The sequence below is a fragment of the Lobosporangium transversale genome, assembly GCF_002105155.1.
Source record: "Lobosporangium transversale strain NRRL 3116 chromosome Unknown BCR41scaffold_63, whole genome shotgun sequence".
Classification (NCBI taxonomy): domain Eukaryota; kingdom Fungi; phylum Mortierellomycota; class Mortierellomycetes; order Mortierellales; family Mortierellaceae; genus Lobosporangium; species Lobosporangium transversale.
The window spans coordinates 212,092-236,014 of NW_019029041.1; the positions used below are offsets into that span (position 1 = coordinate 212,092).

The 23,923-nt window shown below is 38.5% G+C and overlaps 8 protein-coding genes across 8 annotated transcripts; 5 read left to right on the plus strand and 3 right to left on the minus strand.

Annotated features, from left to right (window-relative positions):
- Positions 1-50: 50 nt before the first annotated feature.
- Positions 51-1,523, plus strand: BCR41DRAFT_401512 (hypothetical protein; the record flags this gene model as incomplete). Its single annotated transcript, XM_022029225.1, has 3 exons — positions 51-343; positions 446-653; positions 801-1,523. 3 exons carry the CDS (start codon positions 51-53, stop codon positions 1,521-1,523), a joined length of 1,224 nt encoding a protein of 407 aa, XP_021876167.1.
- A 754-nt stretch (positions 1,524-2,277) lies between these two features.
- Positions 2,278-3,134, plus strand: BCR41DRAFT_379208 (Squalene/phytoene synthase; the record flags this gene model as incomplete). Its single annotated transcript, XM_022027199.1, has 2 exons — positions 2,278-2,724; positions 2,832-3,134. The coding sequence occupies 2 exons, from the start codon at positions 2,278-2,280 to the stop codon at positions 3,132-3,134; spliced, it is 750 nt and encodes a 249-aa protein (XP_021876168.1).
- A 1,193-nt stretch (positions 3,135-4,327) lies between these two features.
- BCR41DRAFT_382345 (small subunit of carbamoyl-phosphate synthase) lies at positions 4,328-6,161 on the plus strand (the record flags this gene model as incomplete). The annotated part of the gene is made up of 2 exons (XM_022027355.1): positions 4,328-4,877; positions 4,956-6,161. Exons 1-2 carry the CDS (start codon positions 4,746-4,748, stop codon positions 6,159-6,161), a joined length of 1,338 nt encoding a protein of 445 aa, XP_021876169.1. The 5' UTR covers positions 4,328-4,745.
- Positions 6,162-10,760: 4,599 nt separating this feature from the next.
- On the plus strand, positions 10,761-12,892 carry BCR41DRAFT_426265 (ATP-utilizing phosphoenolpyruvate carboxykinase). The gene is made up of 2 exons (XM_022030712.1): positions 10,761-11,472; positions 11,642-12,892. Exons 1-2 carry the CDS (start codon positions 11,081-11,083, stop codon positions 12,879-12,881), a joined length of 1,632 nt encoding a protein of 543 aa, XP_021876170.1. The 5' UTR covers positions 10,761-11,080; the 3' UTR covers positions 12,882-12,892.
- A 411-nt stretch (positions 12,893-13,303) lies between these two features.
- BCR41DRAFT_313781 (reductase) lies at positions 13,304-14,152 on the minus strand (the record flags this gene model as incomplete). The annotated part of the gene is made up of 3 exons (XM_022021157.1): positions 13,304-13,666; positions 13,873-13,972; positions 14,088-14,152. The coding sequence occupies 3 exons, from the start codon at positions 14,150-14,152 to the stop codon at positions 13,304-13,306; spliced, it is 528 nt and encodes a 175-aa protein (XP_021876171.1).
- Positions 14,153-15,532: 1,380 nt separating this feature from the next.
- On the minus strand, positions 15,533-17,341 carry BCR41DRAFT_211264 (hypothetical protein). Its single transcript, XM_022019961.1, has 6 exons — positions 17,138-17,341; positions 16,926-16,996; positions 16,680-16,791; positions 16,338-16,578; positions 15,997-16,231; positions 15,533-15,829 (listed from the first exon to the last, which is right to left on the minus strand). The coding sequence occupies exons 1-6, from the start codon at positions 17,307-17,309 to the stop codon at positions 15,740-15,742; spliced, it is 921 nt and encodes a 306-aa protein (XP_021876172.1). The 5' UTR covers positions 17,310-17,341; the 3' UTR covers positions 15,533-15,739.
- A 950-nt stretch (positions 17,342-18,291) lies between these two features.
- Positions 18,292-20,233, plus strand: BCR41DRAFT_401518 (alkaline-phosphatase-like protein; the record flags this gene model as incomplete). The annotated part of the gene is made up of 3 exons (XM_022029226.1): positions 18,292-18,505; positions 18,898-20,032; positions 20,146-20,233. 3 exons carry the CDS (start codon positions 18,292-18,294, stop codon positions 20,231-20,233), a joined length of 1,437 nt encoding a protein of 478 aa, XP_021876173.1.
- A 203-nt stretch (positions 20,234-20,436) lies between these two features.
- BCR41DRAFT_363547 (protein serine/threonine kinase) lies at positions 20,437-23,923 on the minus strand. The gene is made up of 10 exons (XM_022025900.1): positions 23,796-23,923; positions 23,640-23,661; positions 22,958-23,049; positions 22,751-22,815; positions 22,420-22,537; positions 22,185-22,247; positions 21,969-22,076; positions 21,358-21,663; positions 20,743-20,797; positions 20,437-20,608 (listed from the first exon to the last, which is right to left on the minus strand). The coding sequence occupies exons 1-10, from the start codon at positions 23,808-23,810 to the stop codon at positions 20,541-20,543; spliced, it is 912 nt and encodes a 303-aa protein (XP_021876174.1). The 5' UTR covers positions 23,811-23,923; the 3' UTR covers positions 20,437-20,540.

The window sequence follows — 23,923 nt, forward strand, 5'->3', positions numbered from 1 at the left end:
CACTTCTTTCATTAACATCACCAATTCAACGAAGCGAGTGACATCGGGTCATGGATATCGACATCGACATTGCTACATTCGAACCAAACAGCGATAGTTGTAGTAGTACCGCCAACAGAAGAGAAAATAACAATAGTGTAGAACTAATTGTCGACTCCGAACTGTCAACCAACTTACTGTCCTTTCCACGTAAAAGACCCTTGCGATATGATGATCCCTTCTTTCAGGAAGGCACCTTTGAATATAAGGCGGCATGGCTCCGCTTAGAAGACACGAACGCTTATATCCCAAACATTACAAGCGAGGAAGAGGAAGAGAATGATAAAAACAAGACACTATCTCTGTAAGGTATTATTAAACAATCAAAACGTTTGCTGTCAAGTATGAGGCCTAAAATCAATTAACAAGGAAAAAAAGGGAATGCTGGCTTTGATTGAGCTACTAGGGCATCGCAAGTATGCTATCATGACCGCTGTCATGGAGAACAGATATTCTCTAGCGTAGTGGCCTATGAGCACCATTATGAGACGAACCATCGCCATATATGCCAGAGTTGTCGAAAGTCATTTCCAGGCGAGAAGTGGCTTGATCTCCATATTCATGAAGTTCATGATGTCTTGATCAAGATCAGGCGAGAGCGTGGCGAGAAGACGGTAAAAAAGAAAAAAAGAAAAAAAGAAAAAAAAAGCTTTTTATCAGACGAGTACTAAGTACTTTGATGCGTGCTAAAGCATTCTTACAGATAAAAAGCTTTTTTTTTTTTTATTTTTTTCAAAAAAAAAAAAAAAACTAATATTTAGTACCAGTGTTTTGTTGAAGGATGCGATCGACTATGTTCAACTCCGGTCAAGAGACGGCGTCATTTGATAGATAAACATCACTATCCAAAGTGGTTCAATTTTGATCTTGTCCTTACAGGTGTTATACCATTCAATGAGAGAATGCGCCAGCTCCATAAGGAGCAGGCTTTATGGAAATCAAGGGCACAGCCACGTCAACAGCAAATAAACGATGTACAAAAGAGCGATCATCATCAACAGCAGCATCGTCGGAAGAAAGATCATAATTTAAATGAAAAAGGAATTGCAGGAAGTATGGATATTGAAACTCATTCGTTGACAGTGAATGGGGCCTCAAGGAAACCACAGAGCAGTAGCATTGAATTATCATTACCTTCTTCTTCAACACCATCCAAGTGTGGACTGACCCGAGTAAACATTATTACAACAGGGCTTGTACCTAAAACGAAAGCCTTTAGGCAATACCGGTCACCTCAGACGAACATGGCAGCAACAGTGAGGCAAAGAGATGTGGTAATGCATGATCAGGATATGGCGACGGATATTATCCATACGTCAGCAGCAAAAAATATAGCAGCACCAGTACCGATAACAACAGCAATAACGATGCACGGATCTGAAGACAAAATAGATATGGAGATAGATTCATTGCAGAAGAGCATGGCTCGGTTAATGATCCCACGATCTGTTGCTAATAAGATGCGGAGCAGTAATCAAAAATAGAGTGGTTGTTTTTGCTGTCAAACTCTGTCCCTTGTTTTTTGCCAATTTTGTCAGTCGACTGACAAATTAAAAAGATAAAGTTACTGTACATGTATAAAAAACCTTTTCGAATCTTTTTGTTGACATATAGATCTTTTATTCAACATCTCGGACATTTCCTATAAATCATGACTTCAGGACTCATTCACACAAGGCGTACAACGCAGCGACAGCTCAGCTCATTCTTCAGCAGACATTCTATAATAGTAAAAGATGCAATGACAACAAGCTATCGTGGTTCAGCCGCCGTCTCCTTCATGACGGTTGGGCGTCGAGGGTATGCTAATACCCATATACATGACCATAATTGCAACCATGATCATGGTCATGACCACAATCATAGCCATAGTCATGAGCATAGAAAACAATCCCCTTTTGCTCTCGGATCTAAGGAGCGCTCTCCCAGAAGGACAGCCAACACGAAGAATGAACTTATGTCTCGCCCAATAGCGGCTATTGCATATTGCGAGAATCTTGTCCGGTATGGTTTCCCAAAACTTTAGACTTTTTGGGTAAATAAGATTGAGCTTTGAGAATCAAATCTGACAAGAGAACTCGAGTTTTCCTCATAAATATTAGCAAGGCAGACTATGAGGGATTTTTATGCACACAATTCTTTCCGAAGCATCAGCAAGCAACACAAATGGCATTACGGGCATTTAATATTGAGTTAGCTTCGATCCGCGAGTCTGTCAGCAATACGGATATTGGGCGTATGCGTATGCAGTTCTGGAGAGATTCTCTAGATAAAGTCTTTGAAGGAAAACCACCCCAACAGCCTGTCGCATTGGCCTTAGCCTATGCTATTCAAGAGCAAGAACTGGGCTATCATCAGCAACAGCAAGGTGGTAGCAATGGTAGTAGTCGCCAGGAAGGGAATTCAGAAATGTCGCTCATCTGGTTCAAACGTATGATCACAGAACGTGAACAGAACCTGTCAGATCCACAATTCATGACTATTGCACAGATGGAAACTTACTGTGAGAACACATTTGGGTCGTTATTGTACCTACAACTTGAGTCTATTGGAATCAAATCTTTGGAAGCGGATCATGCCGCTAGTCATTTGGCAAAAGCTATGGGGATCGCCACCATGCTCAGGGCTTTTCCCTTTCATATGCAACAAAGCCGGATGATCATTCCTGCTGAGATCACTGCTAAGGTAAACCACGAGACTAAAAAGCGTCTTTTTTTTTTCTTTCTTTTTCTTCTTCTTCTGCAATGCTAATTCGAAATTTTAACTTTACTACAACATGATCCCTGGAGTAGCATAATTTATCACAAGAAGCGCTTTTCAGGAATCCATCGATTACACCTGCGCTTCAAGATGCCACATTAGAAGTTGCGACTGCTGCTCATGTACATCTTGCAACAGCTCAATCGTATATGGATAACTTACCTAAGGTAGCCCTCCCAGTGCTGATGGCTGGAATCCCTACAGAGTCATATTTGAATCAGCTACAGAAAGCAGATTTCAATCCCTTAGCTCCTAGTACTCAAAAACGTGAATGGTATCTTCCAGCAAAATTGTGGTATCGCTGGCGACAGGGGAAGTTGTTTGACATCAAATAGAGTTAATAAAAAAAAGGGTCACATGACTTCATGATTTCGGACTTTTTGAGCTGAGTCACACATAGTCAATCTCTGTCTTATTGGGCTCATTTCTGGATCCCCGGGAAATTTTGTTAAAAAAAAAAAAAAAAAAAAAAAAAAACGATTCAATAGTCTTAGGAAGAAGTGAAGGATGCATGCCGTCTACAACAGTTGACAGTTTGGGTGGCTCTTTGACTTCATATGTTTATAGTGGAATTTTATGGATCCTATCTGGATCTTTGATAAATGTAATTTGATAAGTGAAATCTAGACTTTTGTTACAATGTATGTGCTCCCTGTTCTGAAGATGGTATGATTAAAAAGATCGCAACAAAAGCAATAGCTAACTCAAAATCGGATTTGAGCACAGGGTGACACTGGTCCTTATCGCAGTGCCAAATACATCTGAATGTGAACACCACCTGACATAAACCCATCCAGCCGAAAGTTAGATTGACAATATAAAAGAGGCCACAGAAGACCTTTTTTTTTTTTTTCTCTTTCTATTTTTTCTATCAACGTTCAACTCGCATCTTTCGCTCTATCCCACAAAGCTCAAACCCCTCTAGCCTTAACAAAGCTACCCAAGCCTTTTTTTTTTATATTTGATATTCCCTTGTGTGTCCTTTTATCTTGACAGAGTAAAAGCCAGCAAGTGAATCATCTCTCTTTGAAGAACTTTTCACTCTTCAAGAAAGCACTCCATTACTTTATTCTTTCTGTCTTTTTAGTACAAGCGTCCATGTACTCCCACTCTCAGGAAAAGAACTCTGCCGATTACATCTCTGACCAAGGTAAAATGCTAGCTTACTGCCGTATACCACTCGAACTCATCATCAACTGTTGTTATTGCTACCAACTTACTAATGGCTAATCAATACGGTTATTTCTTCATCTTATTCATGTAGTCTGGAAGAACTCTTACAAGTTTTAAAAGCCTTGTATCGTCGTTTATATCATTCATTTGTTCGTTCTTTTTTTTTTTTTTTTTTTTTTTGTCTCCAGTTCGCAACTAGTTTTACCATCAATCTTGCACATCTACCTCACCCTCTGATTCACTCTTTACTTTCATCACTCTCTTACCATATCTCCGTTACATCCATTCTTCATCTTTGATTATTTCTTCTCTTTTTCTCTTTTCATCAATTTCAAGCTTTTCTCGACTTTTTTTTTTTTTTTTCTTCTTTACCTTTTTTCAGCTCTTTTTCTTCCCTCAATACAACCGCTCTCCACTCCTCTTTGTTTGTTATCTACATTTCTTTTTTTTCTCTTTGTTCTTCCACGACAAAAAAAAAGGTCCTGCAGATTAATCGTTCCGTCAGATCCAATTATTTCATCATCTCTTCTTCATCTCATCAACTTGCACGGATATTCGTACAGTTACCTGCTGTCTGTGCCAATTGAATTATCTATCAATCAATCAAGAAAAAAAAAAAAATCGCCATCGCTTCTATCTTAGCAGTCCTACAGCCACACTTTATATTTTTTTCTCCGACACGCGCAATCATCAAGCCCTATCGAAGATCAACTAAAAAAAAAAAATCAAAAATCAAAAATCAAACTAAACCCGATTAAGAAAAGAAAAACAACATGTCTATCCTTCGTCACGTCGCCGCCACTTCTTTGGCCCGCTCTATGCAATCGGTCGCTCGTCCTACGCTCGTTCGCTCTGCAATCAAGGCTACTACCCCTTATCGTAGCCTCGCCACCGTTGCAGACACGGTCTTCCCAGCTAACAAGGCTGCTCCTAAGCCAGCCCAGTACTCGGCTCCTTACCAATTCGACACCGATGCACCCAAGGCAACGCCTGCGGCCCTCAAGTTCAAGTCAGGACATGTCTTTACAGGCACTTCCTTTGGTGCTCAAAACTCGAGCTTTGGTGAAGCTGTATTCACGACTTCTCTGGTTGGTTACCCCGAGTCTATGACCGATCCCTCTTACCGTGGACAAATCCTTGTGTTCACTCAACCTTTGATTGGCAATTATGGTGTTCCTTCGCAGGAGAAGGATCAATTTGGATTGCTCAAATACTTTGAGTCTAACAAGATCCAATGTCAGGGTATTGTGGTCAATGATTATGCGACCCAATATTCCCACTGGACAGCCGTAGAGTCCTTGGGCGAATGGTGTGCACGCGAGGGTATTCCTGCCATTTCAGGAGTTGACACTCGTGCCATCGTTCACGTGCTCCGTGACCAGGGCTCCACCCTTGCTAAGATTGAGATCGGCGACGAAGTTCTTGAGAATAAGCAGGTGGTTGAATTCCCCAATCCTAATTTGCGTAACCTGGTTTCTGAGGCTAGTACCAAGGAAGTCTATGAACTCAACCCAATGGGCGATATCAAGATCGCAGTGATCGACTGTGGAGTCAAAGAGAACATTCTTCGCTGCTTGGTTTCGCGTGGTGCGGCTGTGACGGTGTTTCCTTGGAACTACGACTTTAACAAGGTCCTTGACCAGTATGATGGACTCTTCATCTCCAATGGACCCGGCGATCCACGTGCTGCCATGACCACTGTCCAGAACTTGGCGACTGCGTTCAAGAATCCCAATCCCAAGCCTATTTTTGGAATTTGCATGGGTAATCAGCTTATGGGTATGGCAGCTGGCTTGGATGTATACAAGCTGCAGTTTGGCAATCGTGGCCACAATCAGCCTGCAATCAATATGAAGAACGGCCGTTGCAGCATCACTTCTCAGAACCACGGATATGCTTTGGAGGATTCAGTCTTGGCTCCAGGAAAGACCTTGAATGGTTGGGAAAAGTACTTTGTTAACGCCAATGACGGCTCAAACGAGGGTATTCGCCATACAGTTAAGCCCTTCTCCTCAGTCCAGTTCCATCCTGAAGCTAAGGGAGGTCCACAAGACACTGAGTACCTGTTCGATGAATTTTTGAACCTGGCTCGTGCAGAGAAGACCAAGAATAATGCCAAGCCTTTCTTTGAGACTGCTGAGCCTTTGACCAAGGAGGTTCTTAACAAGCCCATTGAGATTGTTGCCTAAGCAACGTTACTCTTTTTCTTTCTTTCTTTTATATTTGTTTGTTTGTTTTTTTTTCTATCTTTTTTTTTATTGGTTTTACTACATTTTGTTTCGATATCATACTTGCTTGATGGATTCGTTTCGGAGGAGAAAAGAAAGGAAGTCTGCGTTGCCGACCAACTACGCGATCTCTGAATTTTTCGACCCAAGGAAAGATTTCAGTTTTTATTTTTTTATTTTTTTCTTATTAGTTTTTCAGTTTTTTATTTGAAGATTAGGTGTTTGTTTGTTTGTTTTTTTTATCTGACGGTGATTTACAATGAGGAGCGCGCCGGGTTGAGAAAAGGATTATGTCTTTAAAGGGGAAATGAAAAAAAAAGAAGCGAGAAATTCGACCAAATTATGAACAGAGAAAAAAAAAGAGAACATCTTCTGACCAAAGATGAAGAATTACAACGGAAGATCGGAAAGATGGGTGGAGCCCAAGGCAAAAAGAGAAAGAAAAAGGAGGCATCCCGACCAAACTAGTTGCTTTTTTTTCCTTCTACATCTCTCACGTTAAGCTTCCCCTATGATCCCTTTCGCATTTGAATTCTTTTTTGTTTTCTTCGATGGTTTATAATGATTTCTTTCTTTATTTTATTCGATTACCTATTTTCTCATTACAAAAGAAACGCGCCTTCCTAAACAAAAGTCAGTCATCAGTTTTATCCATCGTTTTTTTTTTTTTTTTAAAAAAATAAGAAAAGAAAAAAAAAATCAATAAAATTTATAACATGTGCAAAAAAAATTATAAATTTATACATGTATACTTACATGTATATGTAAGTATATAAATTGGATGCAGATATTTTTATCCTTGATCGATTAAAACAATGGAGCTGTCCATGGTTTTTCTTTACAAAGCATTTAGACATGATTTTCACCAGCAATTGCTGTTTGCTATACTCCGTGGGCACACAAACGGCGATTCTCCTCTTCTTCCTTTCCCCCGATCTCCGAACAAGACGTTTTTAATGAGCGGAGAGGAAAAAAAAAAAAAAAAAAAAAAAAGGTTGAAGGATGTCAAATGTCAAATGCAATATACACATTCATACAGGACTGTATACAGTATAATATATTATATATATATGCATATTATATTGGTCGTTGAACTTATTTAAAGGTTAACAACGTAAAAAAAACCAAAAACACTGCCCGCACATGAGACACAATATTCGTGTGTCTGTGTACAGTACTATATACAACATCCAAGACTAAGCAAATAGCCTTTAAAGGAGGATAGGTGAGGCTTTGCTTTTATGAATGGCTATGCCAGAAAGTCATTTGGATGAGAGTGAGAGAGTAAGAGAGGACAGGCGCATGTCAAATTCCCTCCGTCATCGCCCTTTCACTGTCATCAGTAATCACGAAAAAAAAGTCTATTATTACGTCTAGATGAGCAGTTCTTTCACTCTTTTCTCTTTCTCTGTTGTCTCTGTTGTTTCTGTTGTTCGGGTTTTTTCGGAAAAAAGTATCCCAATACCTTAAATTTTATTGCATTAGACGATTTTTTTAGGCTTTTTGACACATGCTGTTTGGACATGTAATGACTGACTACCAGACTGTAAATGTACTGTATACAGTTACTAACCACATGAGTATACAAGGCCCCATGAATAACTTATTTCATAACCGTTGTCCTGACACCTGAATAGAGTGTATACCCACTCATGTCATAATGACAACCCTTTCTGTTTATTTATGCAGGGCTATAATTTCCCTTTATAAATTTTTTTTTTTTTTTTTTTTTTTTTTTTCAGGAACACTAACAGCAGTGTGGCATCATCTATATACTTCTCTCTTCTTTTTCTTACACGACATCATCAGGAATGATCCTTCTCAAAGTGAGAGTTGTAAGTTAAAAAGAGCTACTTGATGTTGGCGTTCTTTTTTTTGTTTTTTTTTTGTTTTTGTTTACAAAGGTTAAACTAAACAAATATAGAATAAATCAACAGTTATACATTTCAATAGGTTGTCTCTACCCTCTTTTTTGAAACCACAATGTCTGTTCTAAAACATGACTCTTATTTTGCTTTGCTTAATTTTTTTTATTTTTTATACTCACTCTCTGTCTGTCTGCTCGCCGTCTAAATCTGAAGAAAAAAAAAAAAAAAAAAAAAAAAAAAAAACTATTCTAGGCACATATTGTTACTGTTATTGTTATTATATATTATTGTTGTTATTGTTGTCGTTATTAATGTTTTTCCTTCTTGTTCGCGTATTATTCATAAAAGATGTTACTCTTCTCGCGTTTCCATGTTTGGAAATGAAAAACAGAGTTTCAATGTGGGGTTGAAAATAAGAGGAGGCTGAGATGCAAATTTGTGACCAATCAACGTACAAAGTGAAGAGTCACAGTGTCGGAGCATCCTCATTCTCATATGAGTCTATGAAATTAGATGACAGAGAAAAAGAAAGGAAGAGAAAGAGAGAGCAACAGAGAAAGAGAGAGAGAGAGAGAGAGAGAGAGAGAGGACGAAAGAGGAGGATCCAACCCTGGTATGTCTTTCACCACGTTGATGAATAGAAATGGCCTTAAGAGGAAGGAGAATATCCCATTTGAAAAGTGGGAAATTTCTTTGTGTTCCCATTGAATTAATACAGGAATGAATAAAAATTAAAAATGAAATAATATATATATATATTATTCATATTATTATTTTTCTCACGGCTTTTTTTTTTAAAAAAAAAAAAAAAAAATTGGCACTTGCGCGCGGGGCAAGATGAAAAAAGAAAAAGTATGTATTCAGGTCAGGACTGGTTTCCCCCGCAATTTTCTAAAAAGTCCATTGCAGATCTATTATTATTCCTCAGTTCTGGATGGTCCATGGAGTCGAGGTTGTTCCTCTTGCGACATGTACTGGATGTAAAGAATGGTCAAACGCATTGGAATCAGGAACAAAGGAAAAAAAAAAAAAAAAAAAAAAGACGGATTATTTGTCTTGCTCCATTCCTACTGTTTGAATTGATTACCTGGTTGGTGCTGATGCTGTTGTTGATGTTGATGTTGCCATTGTTGACAATTTCGTACTCCTACGAGTTTTTTTATTTTTCATTCTCTCCGTCTTCTTTACTCTCGAAGACCATTAGTGTTGGTTATAATGTTATTTACCATTGTGTAGAAAAAAAAAAAAAAAAAAAAAAAAAAAAAAGCCTAGAGATGTTGCACCACAATTTAACACATTCACACAAACGAAGTGGGGGAATGGGTGGTCCATGCATTCCATTGGAACCATTGGAATTGACGTTTTCCTTTCCCTTTTGCTTTCTTTGTTGGGGATTCTTTTCAGACGTTCTTTTTTTCTTTTTTTTTCAGCCCAACTCGTATTTCCACTATGCAAAAGACACTAGTAATTCTTCCAGGGGGAACGCCTTCTTTCCTTTTCTTTTGCTTGTGGAGCAGCACATTACATTACATTACATTATACGAAGGAAAAGGGTCGGAGATGGAGGTTTATTGGCTTGGATCATTACATGTATACAGTTATTATTGGCCAGTTTTAGTCTAGTCTAGTCAAGTCTAGTTTAGCAAATTCTTTTTGGGCACAGATGCTTCTCCTCCCCTCCGCCCGTCATCGTTGTGCCTTTGTCCTTCCTGGACTATTCACCTTTTCCCCCTTTATTATTTTATTTACGTCCCTTTTACCTTTGCCTGTTGGGCCGTGCATCACATCCGAAGCCAGCCGATTTTGACTGTTCTTTCACTCCCTTTTTGTTTTTTCCGCTTTTCTTCAGTGTGCCCTTAGTATAAATGTATATATATATAAATGTAGCATGTAGATTTATATACATGTTTGTATATCGAGTCAATTGTGCCAATACTATAATAAAAGGGAATGAAGGTCAATTATTGTTTTTTCAAAGAGCGAGAATAGGCCAAGAGATGGAGTTGATGGTGGTTATGATTGTTGGTATGTTGTGAGACTGGTAAGAGAAGTAAATAAATATTTGTCAATCAAACATTTTTCCTTTTTCCCCATCCGACAAGTGAGAGAGGTGAGAGCATTGTTCAATCACAAATTGTCTCCGTGGCAAAAGAAAAAAAAAAAAAAGATGCACCATTTGTTGTCGTAGTAATATAAAGATGTTTAAGTTTCATCAATAGTTCATTTAGTCTGACGTATTCATTTCGATTCAAACGAGAATTGTTAGTCCGAGGCAATATACAGCAAAAAAAAAAAATAAAAAAATAAAAAAATTGAAGCATGATTGGTCGTAAAAATAACCAGTGTTTCCTGTCCCCCGTGCGAGGCCGATGTAAGAGTAAAGGCAGCCAGACCGCACAAGAGAATAATCCTCCATCTTCTTGGGCATGTGCAAAAGGAATGACTGATCTTACTGCAAGCCTCTTAACACTAATAATAAATATAATATATATATATATATAAATATAAATATATACTTAACTTATTCATATATAATATATATATATGTTATAAGTAGCATTATACACAGACCAAGTAGGTTCAAGATTGAATACTCAATTGAATGTCTCTGACCCCGAATACACAACCATAAAAAAAAAAAAATTGCCTCCACCGCACTTTTCCGTGTCTTTGTTCCTGTTCCTTCCGGAGACAAGCCTTTCATTTTATTTCAGTCTATTCAATCCATTCATTCATCTATTTCAAAATACACCAACATTATTGTTTCCTACAGATGCACATGCACTTATACTTCAACTTCTACAAACTTCAACAACCCTCTTGAGGCACTTGTCAATCCTTATAAATACCGTGCAACATCCCCGCATTTTATTGTTCTTTGACATTCATCATTCTTTTGCTTAATTTTCATTTAGCTTTCATCCTCGCCTTCACTTCCTCTCTTCACTTTCCAAGCGTCTTTGCTATAGCCTCGCCCTCCCCACTCTTCAAATACACTCTATCAAAGTCAAAATGAAGTCGCCTACTCCCTCCATCCACAAGCACGATCCCGAACTCGAGGCCTCCGTTGGCAAGGACGGTATTGACTACTCCCACGTTCACTTGATCCGTAATGCCTCTGTCGCCAGATTGTACGAGGATGCCCTTCGCTACGAGGCTGGCACCTATGTCTCCTCCACTGGTGCCCTCGTCACCTCCTCCGGAAAGAAGACTGGTCGCTCACCCAAGGACAAGCGTATTGTTGACGAGTCCTCAACCACTGAGGATATCTGGTGGGGCCCTGTTAACACAAAGATGACCGAGCAATCCTTCTTGATTAACCACGAGCGTGCTGTTGACTACTTGAACACCCGTGAGCGTCTCTATGTCTTTGACGGATTTGCTGGCTGGGACCCCAAGTACCGGTAAGCTTTAAAAAAAAAAAAAAAAAAAAAAAAAAACAATAATTGACTCGTAATTCATCCGAGTCACAACCGTGGAAAAAAAAAAAAAAAAAAAAAAAAGCCAAAATCACACAGAGCTCGGAATTTATATTTATATTTTATGTATTTTTGTATTTTTGTATTTTTATAGCATCAAGATTCGCGTTGTCTGCGCCCGCGCTTACCATTGCTTGTTCATGCGCAACATGTTGATTCGTCCCACTGAGGAGGAGCTCAAGAACTATGGCGAACCCGACTTCACCATCCTCAACGCTGGTGCCTTCCCCGCCAACAGATACACCACTGGCATGACCTCCACCACCTCAGTCTCTATCAACTTCAAGCTTCGTCAGATGGTCATTCTCGGAACTGAATATGCAGGAGAGATGAAGAAGGGTGTCTTCACCATCATGCACTACCTTATGCCAAAGGCTGGCGTTCTTTCCCTTCACTCCTCTGCCAACCAGGGCCCTGAAGGAGATACCTCTCTCTTCTTCGGTCTCTCTGGAACTGGAAAGACCACCCTCTCTGCCGATCCCGCCCGCGCCTTGATTGGAGATGATGAGCACGTCTGGACCGACACTGGAGTCTTCAACATTGAGGGAGGATGCTACGCCAAATGCATTGATCTTTCAGCTGAGAAGGAGCCAGAGATTTTCGGCGCCATCCGCTTCGGTTCTGTTCTCGAGAACGTTGTCTTTGATGAAGATACTCGCATTGTCGATTACGCTGACAAGTCTCTTACCGAGAACACCCGCTGCGCTTACCCCATCGAGTACATTCCTAACGCTCTCTTGCCCTGCATTGGAGCTCACCCCAAGAACATCATCATGTTGACCTGCGATGCCTTCGGTGTCCTCCCCCCTGTCTCCAAGTTGACCTCTGCCCAGGCCATGTACCACTTCATCTCTGGTTACACTGCAAAGATCGCAGGTACGGAAGAGGGCGTCACTGAGCCCGAGGCCACCTTCTCTGCTTGCTTCGGTCAGCCCTTCTTGGTTCTCCACCCAACTCAGTATGCCACCATGTTGGCTCAAAAGATGCAGGAGCACAAGGCTGATGCCTGGTTGATCAACACTGGCTGGAACGGTGGTGTCTATGGAGTTGGAAAGCGTATTGCTCTCAAGTACTCTCGTGCCATCATCGATGCTATCCACAGCGGAGAGCTCAAGAACGCTGAATACGAGACCTACCCCGTGTTTGGCCTTGAGATCCCCAAGGCCGTCAGTGGTGTCCCCGCCGAGGTCTTGAACCCATCTGTTGCCTGGCAAGGAACCCCTGAGGAGTACAACGCCACCGTCACCAAGTTGGCTAACCTCTTCAACGAGAACTTTGGCAAGTATGCTGATCAGGCTACTGAGGATGTTATCGCTTCCGGCCCCAAGCTTTAAACAAACCAAGCAAAAAAAAAAAAAAAAAAAAAAAAAAAAAAGAAAGTGCAACAAAAACAATAAGCAACAAACCAGCATATCTCTCTCTCCCTCCTCCTCCAAGCAATTGCATCTTTTCCACTTTGCATTTTTTTTTTACATCCTTAATATTTTCAGTTCTGTACAATAACCATAGTTGCAATCAAAATAAAAAATATAATTTTTTTGTTTAAAGAAAGAAAAAAAAAAAAATTACCCAATGATGTAAGATGTAAAAGTTTAAAAGTTTAGAGTTTGAAAAATGCGGGGAAGAAAAAAAAAGTCACGGTGGAACATTTTGTTGCACATGCATTTGTCTGTGGGGGAAATTTTAAATTCTTTTATTATGCTTGTTGACCAGTTTTTGAGTTGAGGCATCTTTTTTTTTTTTTTTTTTTTTTTATTTACCATCTCAAGAAGTGTGAAGGGCATTCATATCCAAATGGGTTCCTGTCCAGATACTTTTGATGGTATTCTTCTGCATCATACCAGGTGGCAGCTGGAGCGATCTGGGTGACGATCTTTTTCTTTTGGTAATGTTTTGATTGGATATCTGCAGTCACTCTTTCAGCAATCTCTTTTTGTTCTGGGGAATGATAAAAGATTGCAGATCGATATTGAGTTCCTCGATCTGGTCCTTGATAGTTGAGGGTGGTTGGATCATGCATCCGGTAAAAGAATTCGACTAGAAGAGGATAGTTGATTTTTTCTGAAGGAATGTACTCTATTTGAAGTGCTTCTGCATGTTCTGTGTTTCCTAAGCAGACCTAAGAAGAAGAAGAAGAAGAAGAAGAAAGAAAAATATTTATATATTAGTTAATGATAATATTAATAAAAAAAAAAAAAAGACTATTCATGAAATGGGGCATTAAGGTATGAAAGAAAAAGATGGGATGGCCCTCGCCCAGTTGCCTGGGAAGGAGACGTGTTTTTTTTTTTTTTTTTTTTTTTTTCTAAAAAGAAAAAAACATACCTTCTTGTATGTTGGAAAGCTGTCAATACCACCGGTATACCCAACGCGAGTTGTAATCTTTTCACTCTTGAAATGCTTCTGAAATGCTTTCTCAACACCCCTATCAGGAAAAAAAAAAAAAAAAAAAAAAAAAAAATTAGCTTTCATTAATTTTTTCTTGGGGAGGTGGTGTGCAAACATTTTTTTTAATTGACATTCTTTTTTAAATTAATTACCAGAAGCATCCTGCAGCAAAAGTAGCCTTCTCAGCTTTGGGAGCAGTAATGGATGAAGAAAACATTTTGCTTTCAGCGTTTAGAGCACTGGTTCCACCGGCGACGATGTTTCGAGGACTGATCAGACGATAAATGGAATTCATTGTGGATTTTTGAAAAGGAAAAGGCATCCTGTAATTCTTTTCTTTCTTTCTTTCTTTCTTTTTCTTTTTTCTTTTTCTTTGACCTTGTTGATCTCTCTGAATGGAATGAACAAAAAAAAAAAAAATAAAAAATAAAAAATAAAAAACAAATGAGGATTGAGGAATGAGTTGTTCAAGTTGTTTGGGCTAACTTTTTATAGCAAAAATATAATCACACCAAAGACAAAGATCAATCGAGGAATTTAAGGCGAGGAAGTGAGTAGAACCTGTTTATCTTTGCGACAAAAAAAATAAAATAAAATAAAATAAAATAAAATAAAATAAAAGTTAAAGAGTTTCGTTTGAATAATAAGGATAAGACAAGATATGCGCGATTGTCTGTATGTATGTACATTATATGACATGTATATATATATATTTATACCATATACAATAGCAATGAACATGGCATATATCCCCATAACCAGGATTCAGGATCAGGATTGGGCAAAGTTTCTTTCTTGTCCTTTTACATTATCATATGTTATATGCATAACTAAGTAACCAAGAGTGGTATAAACGTACTCCAAATCGGATGATATTGATCGGACAATGTGTAAAAAAAAAAAAAGGAAAAGCAGAGGCGTAGTATTGACTTAGTTAGCGCGCAACGGCAAACAGTTATTTGGTCCGCTCTTTCGATTGATTCCCCCCCCCCCTCCTCCTCCTCCTCCTCCTCCTCCTCTGTTCTATTCAATCCACGATCCATTGAACTGGAAGAGCAAGATAGAAAGAGTAAAAAAGAAAAGAAAAAAAAAAATAAAAAAAAAGACTAGCGCTCTTTCGCAAAGAAGCAAAATCCATAGTCGTCCTAACATTGTCCCGCCTATGTCCATTGACTATGTAGAGGACTGAACATTGGGCACAAGGAGTTTTTATTTCTTTCCCTTTCTTCATATACATTTATATATATATTTATATACTTTATTTTTAACTTTCTTTTTCTTTTTCCCCTCAGGGTCCTGAGAGTGATCCAATTCCTGGGAGGAAAGGGGCAAGGCTGACGAGTTCCTGCATACAGCAAAGTTAGGAATTTTTTTTTTTCTTTCTTTCTTTCTTTTTTATTTTCTACGAAATTCAGTAAATAACCAAAATATATATTAACCAAACCAAAGAAAAACAGAAAACCTGAAAGTGGACAGAAAAAAAAAAAAAAAAATGCGATTTGACTTGGGCTATACAATTGCAATTGTTGTTGTTGTTGTTGTGGGGGGGGGGGGATTTTTTTTCTCTTTGTCGCAAAAAAAAAAAAAAAAAAAGCGAGCAGTGTTTATCAATGGGTCGCAAAACGTATGGTTATTACATCATAACCAATGGATGGTGGGAGTTTGAGCAATGGGCCATGACCCTGATCTGGTTTTATATATATATATATATATATATTCTTTCTTTATACCATATTGTTGTCATTACAAACATCAAATATTTCACTTTACGCGCTAAATAGCGACACTTTCGCATAAGCAGTGGTCATATTGGTGTATTCCCTATCCTAGTCATTCGTGCTATTCCATAAGGTTGGTCCTCGAACTCTGAATCCAAAACTCTTTTGTTATCCAGCTAATTTTGTTGTTTTGTTTGTTTGGTTGGTTGTATATAATGAAAGAATAAAAAAATAAAAAAATATAAATATTAATTAAGCTTAACAGCAACACACATGGTATATATATATATCAGCTTACAATCAAGAAAAATAAATAAATAGAAAAAGAGAGAAAAAGACGTACAAATTCCACATGCCAGCCCAGGGATGCTTTGGATTTGGATACAATCTCAAAGAACCGTTCTTCGCCCAGTCCACGCTTTTTCCACAAGAGAATGACGATCGTGTGGTTGTCCGCAAACTTTGTTAATGTCTTGAGTAATGCCCGATGGAGTTGTGGAAGATACAAGATCTCGGAACAGAAGATGTATGAAAACGGTCCCTGGAATGGTGTACCCTCTGGAAGTGTAGGTGAGGTCCTATATGAATCATTTAAGGGAAAAAAAAAAAAAAAAAAAAAAAAAAAAAATAATAATAATTAGATAACGCTTCTTCTTTTCTTTTTCTTTTTCTTTTTCTTCATACCAGTCAAGAGGAGCAACACGAAGATCTTGACTCTTGAGTTCGATCGTCTGAAGCCTATCTCGTTTCCTCTGTATAGCCCTTCTCCGCATGATGGATGCCGTGGAATCATGCGCGAATATTTGTGCTTCCTGAAGAGCCTGTCGACGTTCAGATGCAATCCGCTTTGTGTTGAAGGAGGTGTTCTTCTCTACGTGCTCTATATGAGGCCCAGCTAAATCTGTTGCAAGAACATGACTTGCGCCTTTTTTTTATTTTTTTTTTTATTGTTAATTGAAAGAAGATGCAGTTAGAGAAAGTCTTTTTTTTTATTTTTATTTTTTTATTTTTGGCTCATCTTCTTACCTAATAGCCAAGCAACAATACTGACAAGCCCTGTACCAGCCCCTAACTCCAAGCATGTCTTTCCTTGCAAATCCTTGACCCATGTCTCCAAGTATCTGGCCATTAAATAAGCCTATATGAAAAAGGTGTAAAAAAAAAAAAACACAAAAACACACACACACTTAGGATATGGAGGAAGAAAATACCACTTGTTGTTTTTCTTTTTCTTTTTTTTTTTTTCCTTTATATTCCTTTCATTCACCTTACACCATCCCAGACCACGTTTCCTGTATTTTGATCAATAGTCACTTCCTCATCAAGACGTTGTTGGATAAAAACTATTAGGCGAAATATATAGAAATATTGATCAGCTTCATCGTGTCTTTTTTTTTTTTTTTTTTTTTTTTTTTTAAAAAAAAAAAAAATAGAAAAAGCAAAGGAGAGAGAATCTGTGAATAAACAGAATAAGGAAGACGTACTTGAGTGTCCTAAAAAGACAAAGAGTCGCTCAGGGCTTCTGTTATTGGCATAGACATTACAATATTTCCACGGAACAAGCCCTGTCTCTGTCCCTGTCTCTGTTCCAGTTGTTTCTGATGGCTCTCCCAATAAGGTTTGCTGCTGCTGGTGTTGCTGTTGTTGGTCTTGCATGGAGTCAAAAGTTCATGTCTTTTCAAGAATGGAGGATTGTTTGCAAGTCCTGGGAAATTGATGAGTCGGTGGCTTTAAACCATGGTCCGTGATCTGTGAGGGGGACAGGGACAAGTTTCAGTTGAGGACAGAATTTATGATTAATGTGTAACATTCAACTAGATCCACAGATGTGGGAAAAAAGTTTAGCGTTGTTGGGATTGGTGGTGAAAATGGAAAATGGTGCAAAAAAGGGGGAGGGAGAGAGAGGGGCGGGTGGACATTTTTGATCACGTTTAGAGGCCAACGTCTTTTTTTTTTTTTTTTTTTTTTTTTTCTTCATTCTTATCCGCAATTCATTTCGTTCTTTTTTTAATTCCTCCATTACACAATGTCCGAAAGTGAAACTGCACCTCTACTCGGTCGGGAAGAGCCATTCACCGAATGTGAGCATGCGTGTTTTTTTTTTTTTTTTTTTTTTCTTTCTTTCTTGCATCGTATAATCAAGATACTTATTAGTACCTTTCATAATTGTCTTGAAAATAAAAAAAAAGCCGAACTCGCCTTACTGAAGCAACAGGAAACAAAACATGTCCGAAGGGTAATAATAAAAAAGAAAAAGAAAAGAAAAGACAGTTCTCTTCCTTCTGCAATTCAATTCGGAAACTTTTTCCGAAGCTGCTTCTTCCTTTTCTCAGGGTCTGACCAAATGACACTACTATAAATGAATAGGACCAAATTAGAATGGGTCTATGCTTGATTCTGGCCATCATCTTGACCTCATCCGCCGTCGCCTTTACTTTTTTCTTCGCTAAGAAATCTTTAGGTATAACGAAAAAAAAAAAAAAAAAAAAAAAAAAAAAAACGCTATGCATAACGTGATATCAAAAAAAAAGAAGATGGCTAATTTTTTGATTGATGTTGCGACATTTTCTGTAATATCCGATTTTAATCAAAAAAAAAAAAAAAAAAAAAAAAAGGCCGCAGTCGCAGTGTAATTATGATGGTCTCGGATGGATTTGGCCCAGCCTCTCAGACATATGGTCGTTCATTCTATCAATACATTAATAATGCTACCGAGGGCTACATGTCACCTTTGGACAAGATCTTTGTCGGTACTTCCAGAACCCGAAGCAGTGACTCCCTTGTCACAGACTCTGCTGCCGGCGCTACTGCTTTCGCTTGTGGTATCAAGACATACAATGCAGCTATTGCAGGTAAATGATGATAATAATTATATATATACATATAGATATATATAAAGACAGAGATGGTTGGAGAAGATGAGGAAAAAGGAACCCTTCTGGATTTTATGCGTCACGCAAACCTCACTAAGAGCACGTGGAGCATTGCATCAAAACTATGTGTATGATGGTCAAAGTCTTGGGATTTCTTTTTAAGCTTTGCTCGTGAAAGTCAAAGTTCAAATAGATTGCCTGTTGGGGAGGGAGAGGACAACTATTGATATTAGATGGTTGCTTTTTTTTTTTTTTTTTATTTTTTTATTTTTTTTTCTTACTCGCTTTGCTAACAAACTGCTTTTCTTTTTTTTTTTCTTTTTTTTTTTTTTTTCACCTATGTATTATATGTATGTGAATGTAATAAATAGTCGATCCAGAGAGAAAGCCCTGCGGTACCATTCTAGAGGCCGCTAAAGATTTGGGAATGCTCACAGGGATTGTAGTCACCAGTCGCGTCACTCATGCTACACCTGCATCCTTTTCAGCCCACGTCATCCATCGTGATATGGAAGCCGATATTGCAGTTCAACAAATTGGAGACTATCCGTTGAAGCGTCAGATCGATCTCTTGATGGGAGGCGGTCGTTGTTTTTTCCTCCCCAATACAACCGAAGGTAGTTGTCGAACCGATCACAGGGATCTCATCAAGGAAGGTCAGGAGCTCTATGGATGGAAATATGTCATGAACAATAGACAGGATTTCGATCAACTGAACAACAACGATGATGATGGAATCCCTTTGCCTGCTTTGGGATTGTTTCATCAAGATCATATGAATTATGAAATTGATCGTAACCCTGAGAAGGAGCCCTCCCTTTCGGAGATGGCGGCTGCAGCTCTAAAGTCCCTTAAAGGCAATGCTGGAACCAACCAAGGCTTCTTCTTGTTGATCGAGGGCAGTCGTATCGATATGGCCGCTCATAATAATGACCCCGTAGGTCATGTGCATGATATTTTGGAGTACCACCGAACCGTGGCTGTTGTTCGTGACTTTGTGAACAAGAATCCGGATACGTTGCTTATTTCGACCAGCGATCACGAAACCGGTGGATTCACATTGGGATTCCAGGACGACCCCAAGACGTACCCTGAATACCTTTGGAAGCCTGAAGTGATCAAACGCGCACGTGCTTCGACTGAGGTTCTGACCGCACGATTAATGGAATATCAGGGCAAGGATCGTCGTAGTTTTGTCAAGGATGAGATTTTGGGTCCTCGAGGATTGATGATCAGTGATCCGACCGACGAAGAATTGACGTTCTTGTCCGATCCAAAGTCCTTACCTGCTGACATTTTAGTCTTTTTGGGACACGCTATCTCGCGACGTGCCAGTCTGGGCTGGACCACCATCGGTCATACAGGTGTCGATGTCAACATCTATGCAGACGGAGACAATGATGGCTTCAAGGATCTGTGGGGTAACCATGAAAATACTGATATTGGTGATGCTCTCATTAGATACTTGAACGTTGATTTGTCATATATCACCAAGAGGTTGGCAAAGTAAGTAAAAAGTGAAGAGCTAAAAAAAAAAAAAAAAAAAAAAAATCTTTTTGCTTGGAATTTGTCTGACTTTTTTTTTTTTTTTTTTTTTTTTTTTTCTGTAAAAAAAATAGAGACGCCGAAAAATGGTTCAAGTCCAAGCGTGATGGATTTTGGAGTACCAGTCATGCTCGCAGCCATCACGAAGAAACAGGCCATTAGATAGAATTAATATGAGTCTGCTTCTGCTGTCTCCTGCAGCGCCCTTCACTGTCTCAACAACACAACAATACATTGCTGATATCAATCATAATTGACTCTTCTTTTCTTTTTTTTTTCCTCCTAATACCCAATAATCAATGGTTTCCATCATTCCCTGTTATTTTTTTTTTTTAATTCTTTTTTATTAGAGTAAAGTGAAAGAACGCTTTTTCTTTTCTGATGATAGTGGTGGTGTATGTACTTCTTTTTGTGTGTGTGAATATTGAGTGTATGCTTGCTGATTGTACACAGGCAAGAAAAAAGCGCCTCACTTGTCTCCACCACCCCCGCCGCCGCTGGTTACTTCGCGTCGTCGGAGTTCTTCAAAATATGGGTCTAGAAAAAGCGCATTCAAGTATTGAGAGGGTTTCAAAATAATGTTAATAAACGAATAGACTACGTTTATAGTTCAGCGCAGATCATTTGTCTCATTTAGTCTGTAAAACACGTTTCCTGTGTGAACCACTTACGAGCAAGTGCTGCATCTGCTGATATCCTTTTGTCTGGGTTATATGTGATAAGGCGCTAATAAAGATAAAAAAAAATAAAAAAAACACAAATAGGAATGATTACGAAAGAATGGTGAGTATCAAACATAACAATTGCAAAAAAAAAAAAAAAAAAAAAAAAAAAAAAAACGTCCCCCCTATGACTCCCCAGCAGAAATCCATGAGATAACGCGCGTTGCAAACCAAGAGATAGCCCACGTTCACAACGCCTTGGCTCCTCATTTGTTAAGCTTAGGGTAGTACACAGTACGACCCCTCGTGCTTTTCCTTCTGTTACATCCAATGGTATGTCTGGTTCTTTGTTGACGCCAAATGTCCAGGCTTTCGATGGTGAACTGATATTATCCATTCCCTCCCTTGCGCTTTAATGATTTCTGCCAATTGATTGTTACTGACGGATCATCCATTCCATCATGATCATGCGTTAGGTAATCCAACTCCATGTATACAGGCATGATCGATCACTTCCTCAAACTGCTCCTAGGTCTGCTTTTTCTCATCCTAAATAGCCTGTCCTGGTCTGTGTTGCTAGTCATTTCATGACGGGAAATAATAAAAAGTAATGAAAAGACTTACAGAGAGCAAGTCAATGCCAGCGGCATCTAACTTTGGAACCAAATTTTCGAGGGGAATAGGATTATATACTGGGAAATCGGGGCGATATTCCGGTAGCCTTGATACACCTGTCCAAGTTTCTTCTGTTGGCGTTCCCAGAATTTTAAAAATTTTAAGCAATTGGTCCCTCACAGACGATCCTGGGAATAAAGGACGTCCAGAAGCCATCTCTGCAAAGATACATCCTGCAGACCAGATATCAATTGATGTCGAATATTGCTTCGACCCCATCAAAACATCCGGAGCTCTGTACCACAGCGTCACGACCTATAAGAAAACCAGAAGTCAACGGATCAATGATGAGAGAAAAAGAAAGTTTCCTCCAAGGGGAAGGTAGAAAAGTAATGAGTGACAAGAGGGTCCTCATTTTATGTAACACGCAGCTTTGAATTCTGTAAACAATCATGCAAATACCCAACTATCGATTCATCTTGTGAAAAGAAGAAAGGCCGCCTTCTCACACAATAAGAAAAAAAGAAGAAAAAAAATACCTCCATTGACCAATGCCCCACCTTCTATTACTTTTTTCTGCTCATATTTTCTGAAGAAAAGAAAAATCCTTAACCCCTTACCTCGTGGGAGTAACTCCTGACAGGAATACCGAAGGCTCTTGCAAGTCCAAAGTCACCCAGTTTAAGATCGCCTTTCTTATTGATCAGCAGATTTTGTGGTTTCAAATCCTAAGTAAACATTTTTTTAAGCGGTCATGGTAAGAAACTCTGGCCAAAAAATGAAAAAAAAAGCCTGACTCTTGGAGAAGGGAAACCCCATGTAGATCATAGACTTACTCTATGCAAGACACGATGTTCATGACAATATGCGATTCCTTTCAAGAGTTGGTACATTAATTGCTATTTTTTTTTTTAAACATAAAAAAGGGCAAAAGGGCATGTTAGTGTAAGCAAATATGTAGTAACGATCGTATTTTTTTTCAAGTCATTTTTATAGAGCAATAGTTAAACAACAATAGAAACAATAATTAAAAAAAGAGAAAAAGTTTGATCAGTAAGAAAATGAACGTACCTTTATCGTCAAGACATCAATATCGCCACTGTAGGTGTCCAAAAACTTTTTTAGATCCGAGTCCAAGAACTCAAAGACGAGTGTTAATTTTTTTTCTGTATGTAATACATCATATAATCTATTGAGTCAGAAAAGGGGGGTGAGGGATAGGGTAAAGAAAGAGACAGAGAAACGAGACGGAGAGGCGGGAGGATGAATGTGTATATTTGAGAAAATGGATAAAGAATAAAAGACCGATGAGTTTAGGTGACACGATGGTACACAAAAAATATTCAAATGCACATGCCGATGCCTTAAAAGAAACCTTCAACCTCATCCTCATCATTGGTACCTGACGATGTTGTTTTGTTTAAGCTCCTTGAGGAGCGAGATTTCACGGATAGCAGTACATGGAACCTAGAGTATTTCAAAAGGTTTGTAATAATAAAAAAAAGTATTTTCATCTTTGGTCAGTTCACCTGATCAGATTGCAAGAAAGAAAAAGATTAAAAAAAAAAAAAAAAAAAAAAGAGAGAAAAAAGTCTCCGCCTTCACGCACTCCTTCTTCTTCGTTATCTAAACGAATGCGCTTGAGGGCCACTACATCGTTGGTTTCTCGGTTCTGGGCCTTGTAGACAATGCCATATGTTCCTGAGAAGAATTAGCATATGCATCCATAAGCACGGATCGAAAGACGGAAGACAAGAAAAAAAAGAAAAAAAAAAAAAAAAACAAGCAGGCCAAAAGCATAGTATAATACAAAAAAAGACGGAGAAGGAAGGCGAGGAGAGAGTAAAGATGGAAGACAAGGGCGTGAGTATTCTAGACTAGAAAGAACCGAATCTTTTCTCCTCCTTAAACGAAAGAAAGAGAGAAAAAAAAAAAAAAAATAAAGTGAATGCTCTTCCTCCGAGCTTCATGCATGACGAGCAACATTAGTTTAGACTCCACTGTCATGACTGATCCATTTGCGCTTTTTTTTTTTTTTTTTTTTTGTCTTCTTATAGTCTCTTCTGTATTCTTGTATTTCTTTGAGTTGACGTCGAATTAAGCGATTGTCTTTTGCTCATGTTTGTCATTAAGCTTTTTTCTCTTCATCCACTGCATATAAGCTCATGTCGTCCAAACGCAGGTCTAAGAGAGTAAACTAATCGCTCTACTTCAAGAAATAGATAAAAAAAAAAGAAGAGCCGTATTGGCGGCAATGCACTTGAAGCAAAAAATTAGGTCTTGCACCATACCTTCACCGAGCTTCTCGATTTTCTAACAATGTTTGGAAAAAAAAAAAAAAAAAAAAAAAAAAGGTCAGTGTCGCGACAAAAAAAAAAAAAAAAAAAAAAAAAAAGATAACAGGGTCTAGAGTCTAAGAAGGATGTAAAAAAGATAAAGCCTATTACCTGGTATTTATCCATGGACAGGTTTTATGTGAGAAAGAGAAATGCAATGAAGTTTTCGATGAAATGGGGGTAAAGATCCGACAACTCAATGCACAACAACAGAAAGAACAACAAAAAATAAAAAATAA

What these genes read in the sequence shown, in the direction of transcription:
- BCR41DRAFT_426265 (XM_022030712.1), top strand. Translation starts at nt 11,081, where the DNA reads ATGAAGTCGCCTACTCCCTCCATCCACAAGCACGATCCCGAACTCGAG. An exon ending in GGCTGGGACCCCAAGTACCG is followed by an intron (nt 11,473 to 11,641) that starts GTAAGCTTTAAA and finishes GTATTTTTATAG; the next exon opens with CATCAAGATTCGCGTTGTCT.
- BCR41DRAFT_211264 (XM_022019961.1), bottom strand. Translation starts at nt 17,309, where the DNA reads ATGCAAGACCAACAACAGCAACACCAGCAGCAGCAAACCTTATTGGGA. An exon ending in TATTGTTGCTTGGCTATTAG is followed by an intron (nt 16,579 to 16,679) that starts GTAAGAAGATGA and finishes AATAAAAAAAAG; the next exon opens with GCGCAAGTCATGTTCTTGCA. An exon ending in TGGGCTGGCATGTGGAATTT is followed by an intron (nt 15,830 to 15,996) that starts GTACGTCTTTTT and finishes CAACAAAATTAG; the next exon opens with CTGGATAACAAAAGAGTTTT.
- BCR41DRAFT_363547 (XM_022025900.1), bottom strand. An exon ending in TCAGGAGTTACTCCCACGAG is followed by an intron (nt 21,664 to 21,968) that starts GTAAGGGGTTAA and finishes GTTTTCTTATAG; the next exon opens with GTCGTGACGCTGTGGTACAG. An exon ending in CTGGCATTGACTTGCTCTCT is followed by an intron (nt 20,798 to 21,357) that starts GTAAGTCTTTTC and finishes TATCTTTATTAG; the next exon opens with CGCCTTATCACATATAACCC.